The following is a 9,705-nucleotide window of genomic DNA, read 5'->3' as shown; positions in this document are numbered from 1 at the left end:
TGAAGTTTGAAGTGAAATTTTTATTTGCACCAGACTTTATGCCGAACCCATAAGTGTGAAGTCAGTACACTTTCATAATTTCCAAAATACATGTTAAATTTGATCAATTTTGTCCACAAATGTAAGCTTTTTTTACTGTAGTTTTGCCGTAATGTTCAGATACACCATTCATGTGCTTTATGTTATACCAAAACTTGATTGAAAAAGACTGATATCGGTTGGCATTTAACAGGATCAAGTGTCAAACATCCTTGTTTTTCACTGATATGCATATCAGTGAAAGATATTAAGTTAAGTAAAGATTTTTCACTTAACCAAAGCTAATGCTTCCATGGCCATAATTCATCTAATAAGTATTTTACAAAGTATAAATTAATAACAATTAAAGCGTTTATTATAAGTGGTTCATAAATTACTATCACAACTGTAGTAATCATTAGAATCATTTTTACTTGTTTTTAGTTTAGACTGTGTGGGTACTAGGCTCGCTATATTCACCATACTTACCCTTGTCTCCATAAATGTTTGCTACCAATTATCTATATTGGTAGCAAACATTAAAGTTGAAACAGAGTTATAGCCTAAATAAAAACCAGGTATTGTTTTCAGTAACAGATAACCGGTTCAGCCTCAATAAAAGCCAGTTTTTGTCTCAGTAACAGATAACCGGTTTAGCCTAAATAAAAACCAGTTATTGTCTCAGTAACCGGTTTAGCCTAAAGCAAAAACCAGTTACTGTTTCAGTAACAGATAACCAGTTTAGTCCAAATAAAAACCAGTTATTGTCTCAGTAACAGATAACCAGTTTAGCCTAAATTAAAACCAATTATTGTCTCAGTAACAGATAACCGGTTTAGCCCAAAAAAAACCAGTTATTGTCTCAGTAAGACAGATAACCGGTTAAGCCTAAATAAAAACCAGTTATTGTCTCAATAACAGATAACCGGTTTAGCCGAAAGCAAAAGCCAGTTATTGTTTCAGTAACAGATAACCGGTTTAGCCCAAAAAAAACCAGTTATTGTCTCAGTAAGACAGATAACCGGTTAAGCCCAAATAAAAACCAGTTATTGTCTCAGTAACAGATAACCGGTTAAGCCTAAATAAAAACCATTTATTGTCTCAGTAACAGATAACCGGTTTAGCCGAAAGCAAAAACCAGTTATTGTTTCAGGAACGGATAACTGGTTTAGCCTAAATTGAAACCAGTTATTGTCTCAGTAACAGATAACCGGTTTAGTTTAAATAAAAAAGTTATTAAAGTTATTTTTTACTGAGACAACAACTGGGTTTAATTTAGTCTAAACCAACATTTCCAGTCTGTTCTACTTCATGAATACTGTAAGATAAATGATTTAATGAGCTAATAGCTTTGTATTGCTAGCAGCTCACAGTTGACAAGAGAAATCACCAGTTTAATGACAGGACAAGACAGGTTAAACTTCATCCCAGCTAGTGCAGTGATTCATCAGTCAATGAGTATGTTAATCTCTACTCTGTGTAATATCCGCTTCAGATCATGCTGCTCTGTCCAACATGCACTTGGGCAGACCTTTGACATAGAAATATACCTGAATTTCTAGTATCACTCTTGAAGCTGCTAGAGACGGCTAGGAGATAAATTGAGACAGTTCAAGTCATAGTTTCAGTTGTACTAGTTTTCATAGGTGTGTGATTATGAAGTGATCTGACTTGGAATTTGACTGCAGTATGCCTGTCCTTATTCTTAAGGTTGACTTTGGCTAATGAGCTCAAATTACAACACTCCAGCGGAATTCAATTCAGTGCGATATGCTTTATAAATGAAGCTGGTAATGCCTACCGCTCTATAAGGACTACAGGTTCGGAAGGTGGCTTTTAAAAGTGAGATATACAGGTTTACAATCAGTAAGCAAGCTACATGTAGGTTCCTTGCCTAGGATGCTAATCTGAAATTGTTCAACGTACTTAACTAAAGCTAATGCTTCTTTATCCTGGTTACACAGGCAAACGAACTGCTTTTTTGCCACCATCTGACCTTATCATTTTTTTCAGCTTGGCCAATGAACTCAGGGTGAAATAGTCTGACAGGCTGTCACTATCTGTGGTCTGCTTGATAAACTTCAAACCACTTAGCTATTGGTTTTTAAGAGGCTTCTGTTATGTGAGCTAAGACGCAGACCACAGTGTTTAAAATTTAAATTTCCTAGCCAAAGAATTTAAACTAGCTCAGTGGCTATAAGCAGCAGCTGAATTTTTGTTTCAGCTGTGAGCCTGTTTACAAGTCTTTTTTTTTCTTTGTGACATTCTTTTTGCTTATACAAGCAATAATCTAAAGTACACTTGGTGTAAATACTCACAATCATAGTTTGTGACAAAGTTATGTTGAAGTTTATCTCATAGAGGATTGAGATTGTAGAGAAATATTTTTATTGTGCACACTGTTGCATTGAGCTGTTCATTGCATGCCCAGAGTGTCTCAAAGTGCCTGGATGCCCAGCTCATTGGATGGCACCTTCATCATAAGGTGAAGTATTACTGCTTGCTTATACAGCCTGTCCTTAACCAATGTGACAGGATCACACCTGTGATAACGCCTTGGCGGTCCTGAATGCTTTGGGTTGGTTGGCGTTGCTGGGCAATTTCATTGGCTGATGGCGGGTAGTATCTCGATTGCTCTTACTCTTTCTTGGTCAGTCTTTTTTTAAACCCTTTTACAGCGTGTCACAAATTAATATTCTGCATTAGCAATTTTTAAGTCGCATCATTTATATCAGCAAGCTGAAATGGCAAACCAAGACTTCACAGCAGTTCAGATAATAAGTAAATGTCATCAAACAAAAATTTACATGTACATCTATTCAATCATCGCTATCTACTGGCATCATTTTCGCTAGCCTGGGTTGATAGCAAACCTGAAAACTGCCATAGAGAAAAAAAGAATATTTTACAACATGGTGACTGAGGTAGAGTCTTGCTAGACAATGAGTCTACGACAGTGTAACATTGTGCAATTATTTTATGAAAATGCCCTTTTGGTGAATAAATGAGATATCATTTGAGCATGAGCAAGTCGATAACATAGTTATCATTGACACTCTGAGCTCATAAAGCAAAACATTATTTTGCTCATTGGGTGGACTATGAGGTCATGTTTTTCATTCTTTATCCATCTCCGATTGCATATTTGAAAGTAACCAGTGACTACTTTATTTATTCTGTCAAAGTAATTAATCGATCAAAAAACTGTATTGAAGCAATTGAAAATTTATGTGCCAATAATATAGATTACAGATAAAAATACCAAGTTGAGCGAACAGAAAAAGAAATGACAGCTTTAAAGATATTACAAATAGCCGTCTTTGTTAAAATACGAGTGCTGACTTTAACACTAAGTCTCAAAATCACACAAAGGTGACTGTAAACAGCAACGTGAAGAATAAAAAATAAATAAATGTATTGGAAAAAACAAACAAAGACTTACAAACGAGTTTCTTATCTAACAGCTATTCATGTTTTTGCACAATGCACTATACTAAAGATTTAGTTCACGCTGCGCATACAATGAATCCAGTTTAACAAAAACCTTAGTCATGCAGTCTTTTAAATGAGAACTGAGGCTACCAATTTAGACTGCACTGTTAGTAAAGTTATGTACGAAGTCATTAGACATTATGGAAGACTGTTGTTATATAATAATAATGTAGTGTTATCTTTTAATAATATTGCAGAAAAGCATTAAATTGTAGCAACAAAAAAGCAAAAGAAGTTATCAACCTAAATAAACATAGTTGCCTTTGATGCAGATTTGAACCAATGTGTGAGCTAAAACACTACAAAGTTGCTAATATTGTAAAGCAAAGTTTAGGTTTATAGCATATGTATGCAGAGTCAAGTGCTTTTTTATCTGCTTAATAGACAGCTTGAATTGCAGATTCATCTTTCACTATATCATTTAGTCTTAACCAACAAATGTTTTGAATCTCTGCAAGAGCAGTGGCTATCTCTAAATCCTTGTCTCTCTCCAGCCTGGCCTTCATTCCGTTAAATATTGTTGAAACGACGTTTTTTCGAGCGCAGATGACAAATGGGAAACCAAATTTTTCTTTGTATCTGCATATAACCAAAAAGATTTAACATTAGTGTGGTTTTAAATATAACATTACCTATTTGTTGTCAGGTCATACGACAAAGTATGAATATTATAGAAGTTATAAAACCGACTCAATAAGTAAAGATCCTTTTAATCAAGTTCAAGTTAAGTTCAACATTTCAGCAAATTTTAAAAGGAGTAACCATTTTAAAATAGTCTCTAAAATGTATAGCTTCAAAATTATTTAAAAAATATATAATTGTGAAGAAAACACCTAAAAGAACATAGCTCTCAAAAATTATGCACGTATCATAATAGTATTTGAACTTTTAAGAAAGCTATCTGTATCTATCAAACCACCGTTGTATATGACTAAAATGATGAACAAAGTAGCGGCATTTAGCAATTTAGCTAAGGTATAAACCCAGTAACTTATAATTCATCTTATACCATCATTCATTATTTAAGAGAAATATGCGTGCTTTATAATTAATGCATCACAACTCTGCTTTCAGCTCATCAGCTCACTAGTATTATAACTATCTGTTAACATCACTGTTTTAGCTAACTTCCTAGATCAAACCTTTAACTACTACTGAACTCTTTATTAAATTTAAAAAATATTCTATTCGCTAGTACTTTCGCATGGGCACATACTCTAGATTCGCTAGCACTTTCGCATGGGCACATACTCTAGATTCGCTAGTACTTTCGCATGGGCACATACTCTAGATTCGCTAGTACTTTCGCATGGAGCACATACTCTAGATTCGCTAGTACTTTCGCATGGGGCCCATATTTTAGATTTGCTAGGACTCTCGCATGGGGCCCATATTTTAGATTTGCTAGGACTCTCGCATGGGCAAATGCTCCAGGCAAAACAGAAAAATGCACATTTAAACACACGTTTAGACAGATGTACTGTACTTAATTTCATTGGCGACTACTCAAGCAGTCACTAACCTACTTCTACATGTCTTCACTAGAGAAAAATTAACAGAATGTCGTTCGCTTGCTGTTTTGTGACTTGTTTAAAAAAGATGAGCATAAATTTTGGAGAATATTAACCTCAATGAACAGATGCAAAATTAAGTGGCCGAAAATTACAAATCAATAAAACAAAAAATTATTATTTGTTGCACTTTTTATTAATATTTGTTAATTATCCATATTCTTTTAGAGCAAAACATAATGATGCACCATTATCTGCATTTCAGTAAACTTTTCCTAGGAGGTAAATTTTACAAAAGTATATTTGCATTTAGCATTTTTCAGATTGTACAACAGTCGATCATCTATCACTATTTTGATAAAACTGTTAATAAACATTTCTTTGCAGCTATGACGCAGTGACTCGAAGTTTTTACAAAACATAAACTAATTAGAGGGTTTAGAAACTTAAAGAATTCTATGTTAAAGTATCTTTCCTAAAAGTAGAGCAAATTAGGATGAGAGAGACTCGAGCTGATATCACCTTCAGATACCAAAAAGAAAGCGTGTTAGTGTGTTTACACCTGTACAAGACAGAAATTAAACATTATCAGACTCATGGTAATGTATTTATCATTATACATAGTGTATAGCAGTGAAGACTTAAAAGGTGCTACTAGTTGATAGCTAAGCTAAGTTTTTCACAAAAAATTCTGTATTAACGAGTTTTTAGCTTCAACCTACCCTCTTTTTTGTGTTTTATTTTTCCAGACTTTAAATCGTCTGGACAACATTCAGAGTACGGTTGACACATTGTCTGACACAGCGGTATTTGTCAGGAGAATGACAACTTTAAACAATGCAGTGTTTCACAGTAATTTCTGTTTGTTATTATTACTCTTATTAATATTATACTGCACCCTTTTGCAAGTGCAACCACATTTTATTCTATCATGTATACTGTATATTCATATCATGCAATATTGTAGCGTAAAAGTACTCGCGCAAGACAATATAAGCTCTTTAATGTGCATTTCTGTACAGTGCTCAGTTTAAATGTTTGGACTTTTTCAATGTCCGTACATGACCCATTTTAAATTAGACCAAACAAATAATGGTTGTCAGTATTTATATTCAACAAACGCATGAGTATTGCTTGTATAAGAAAAAAGATGGAATCAAGGAAAAAACTGCAATTATAAACTGGCTGACAGTTGAAATTAAAAGTACACTGCGGCTTATAGCCACTGAGCTAGTTTACATTTTTTGCTAAAAGAAATGTAACCTAAAAAAAGTTAAACAAAATTTATTATGCAGACTTCGGGTTTGACCAAATAAAATACCATCATTACCAATTTAATTTTTTGCAGAGAAATATGTGTGGTTTATAAATGGGGCATCACAACTTTCTTTTATCTCATCAGCTTACTAGTATTACAACTATGTGTTAACATCACTGTTATGTGTTAACATCATATGTGTTAACATTACTGTTTCAGCTATCTAGATCAAACCTTTAACTACTACTAAAACTTGAATTAAAATTAAACAATGTTGTATTTGTGAGCTGCACTTTATAATTTTTATTCAAACTAGACATAAACTTGTCAAATCTTTGGTTTAAGATGTAAAGACAAAATGAAAGTCTATCAGTGGGGAAAACAGGACAATACTAACTGCAGTGTGTGACAAACAGTTAAGTATGCTAATATCTGCCCTTTGTCAAATGCCTCGCCCTTCTCGCAGCACAGACTAGCAATTTATATGATTTTCATCACTATTCAAAAGATGTATTCGTTTTATCTATTTATTAACTAGAGCTTACAGTTTTAATTGACACCAAGGTTAAACTTGTCCAATGTTGAGTCTCACAAGCAGCAATAATTCTCTTTTGCAGCTAATCACTTATGTTCAGCTAAATGAGAACTAGACAATAAGACTAACAGCTAGATGTATGCATATACTTTGAGTTCAGCTGATCCATCATAGCTTTTTCTTCTGCTGAAAGACTCTCAAGGCCTGCTGCTCTTTGCTCCAGAGTTGATTCTTTGCCCAAAAGTTTAGCAGTAGCGAGTTTTCCAGCCAAGTCAGGCATACTTCTGATCACCCCAACTTTAGCTTAAACATTTACGTTAGGTTTTGATTCAAACAACTCAAAATAAGGAAGCATAACAGTTTTAACTTTTTGTGTTTTCTGCCACATATATTATATATTTGTTTGTGAGTAATTATTTGAAGTTATATCATTCAATAACACTAGGGCTGCTCTTTCATTGAACATTCTTTTTTCAAGTGATTTCACACCAGAACTTCAAAATTATGTTCTTTTTGTTTTTGTGTGTTTGTGAATGAGGAAATTTAAGACAATCAAATATTATTTCTGCTTAGCTTACTGCAAGCAGAGGCTGTGCATGTCTTTAAGACCATTGCTGCACAAAAAATGGCTCTGTGATCTTTGCTGGATGTGTCTGAGTCCACTGGCAAGGTACCCTCAACAAATAGAGACATACCCAGTTGCAGAGAACAGTTTATGTTTGAACGTCATTTCTTTCTTATACTCGCTCCTTCTGATCAAATCAGTACTTATAACATGTTATAAGAAATAGCATGAGTGAGCAGGAAAAGTGTACCGTATGTTTAACACTGTTAAACTATTAAATACGCAAAATAATTTAATAGAAAATTTCAGAAACGGAGAGACCTTTCAATTAAACAAATGTATGAGATAATATAAAGAGAGATATATATATAATATAGAGAGATATAATATACAAAACCGGTAACTGTAAAAATAAGTAATCACAACTAGAGATGCCCCGATTCTAAATTCACCAGCCGATTCAGATACCGATCCGATATACCGATCCTAATTGAAAAATAATCCGATTCAGATACCGATTCAGATCTTTTGTGTTGCATAGATAGTTCTTCATTTTATTATGCAAATACAAACATAATGCAAAGAAAACATGAATATTCTTGTATTTATTTGTTTGCATTTATGGAAAAAATATATATACATATTCACATACTGACATACCGTGCATGTAGTAACAAAACAGTCCATGTTTCTTGTAATTTGTAAATAAAGGTAATTACTGTTAGTAGTGCAGTTCTATCTGTGATAACGAAGTCCCTCTTCTATTGTTGGATGAACTGCTGTGCCTGTACAAGTTTAGAGCAAATCAATGTTTCTTTTAATTACCGTTAGTGATTCAATTATCTCAGTAAGACGTCTCTTTCTTCCATCATTATCAATGTAGCCAAGAGTACTGAAGGGGGATTGACTTGCCACAGATGTTGGAGGACAGGCTACATACCGATACGCCACTGGGGTTACCGTTTTTTGTACAATACAAACGATTCATTGTATCGTCAGGATCAAGAGAGTGATAGATAACTTTATGCGTCGACTGTTTAAATTACTTTCGTAATGCTAGTAAATAGAAATATTACACTGCGTTCTTGCCTCCCATTTTTGTTATCTTGTTCGTGATTGCCTGCAATAAATCCTATCGTTGTAATTGGGAAATACCACACTTTTTGTTTACGTTCTGGCTAAAAAGTTTCATTCGCTGTGTTGATCAGGCTATAGACATGAAATAAATTGTGTGGCAGGCCTGAAATTCATTAAGTAAAAGTGAGAAGCTTACAGTTGATGATGCTTTTTTATTAGTATAGCAAGCTAAAATACAGTTTTCTGCTAAATGGTTGATCTGTAAAAAGTATCGGAAGGTTCAGATTTTTTAAGAAAAGATCGGCCGATACCGATTCAGATACTTGACACCCATATCGGCACCGATACCGATTCCGATACCAAAATCGGGGCAACTCTAATCACAACAGGTTCTGTTGACATTCTATAATAGAAACACACAACTAGAATGTGTAGACCTGGTGATTCTTAGGTTTCGAGAAAGATATAGTGATACACTAGTATAGACTAGATAACTTAGTTTAATTTTTTTGGTGCTTGTTAAACATTTAAACTTTTTATATTAAAACTTGTTTTGTGAACCATCAACTATTTGCTCAAACTTTACATAATGAACTAAAAAGCTCCTAATTATTAGGAAAAGCTTCTTTTTAACGCGATTTATATAAGCACAAACATCTTGATAATAAGGTTGAAAATGACCAAACCCACCATTATAAGGAAGCTCTTTCAAGAAACCTCTGACAGATGCCTGAAGACATGATACACTTAGGAACGGCCTGTCTTCATATATGCTACCAGCAGCAATTGGACATTTCTCTACTATATTCTTAAAAGTATTTACAAACTGTTCATAGCCGAGCTCATTCACGCCCGAAATTGTCAGCATTTTTACCCACAAACTGCTGGAGTGAAAGCAAAGTAAAATAACTGGAGCGGTTCAGTGAAGATGAAGCTAACTATCAATCCATTCGAAATTAATACTACATTAAAAACTTGGCTCCGCCTACATACGCTTATTTCTCACCTCTACAAGGAGCTAGTTTAACATCACTAATGCTAGCTCTAAACTAGGTCAGACTATTTAGTCTTATCCAAGCTGCGATCTCAGCCAATAGCCAATTAATACACATTTCTGTAGATAATCAATAAACATACCTGACACTTATACCCGAAATAGAAAGATATACTCGAAATTTATACATACATGTAAATGCAGCACTAAACCCTTGCTACAAAAAACGGTAAAGCAATGCTTCTAAAGGCCGTT

General features: G+C 34.0%; 1 protein-coding gene across 1 annotated transcript; it reads right to left on the bottom strand.

The window, feature by feature from the left end:
* Nucleotides 1-3,235: 3,235 nt before the first annotated feature.
* Nucleotides 3,236-9,220, bottom strand: LOC137400312 (2-oxo-4-hydroxy-4-carboxy-5-ureidoimidazoline decarboxylase-like). The gene is made up of 4 exons (XM_068086637.1): nt 9,147-9,220; nt 7,393-7,489; nt 6,964-7,117; nt 3,236-4,089 (listed from the first exon to the last, which is right to left on the bottom strand). Exons 1-4 carry the CDS (start codon nt 9,147-9,149, stop codon nt 3,888-3,890), a joined length of 456 nt encoding a protein of 151 aa, XP_067942738.1. The 5' UTR covers nt 9,150-9,220; the 3' UTR covers nt 3,236-3,887.
* Between the last annotated feature and the right edge of the window lie 485 nt (nt 9,221-9,705).

This window comes from Watersipora subatra, chromosome 7 (genome assembly GCF_963576615.1).
Source record: "Watersipora subatra chromosome 7, tzWatSuba1.1, whole genome shotgun sequence".
Lineage (NCBI taxonomy): Eukaryota > Metazoa > Bryozoa > Gymnolaemata > Cheilostomatida > Watersiporidae > Watersipora > Watersipora subatra.
Note: the sequence above shows the minus strand (reverse complement) of the source record. Positions and strands in the feature narration are given on the sequence as shown.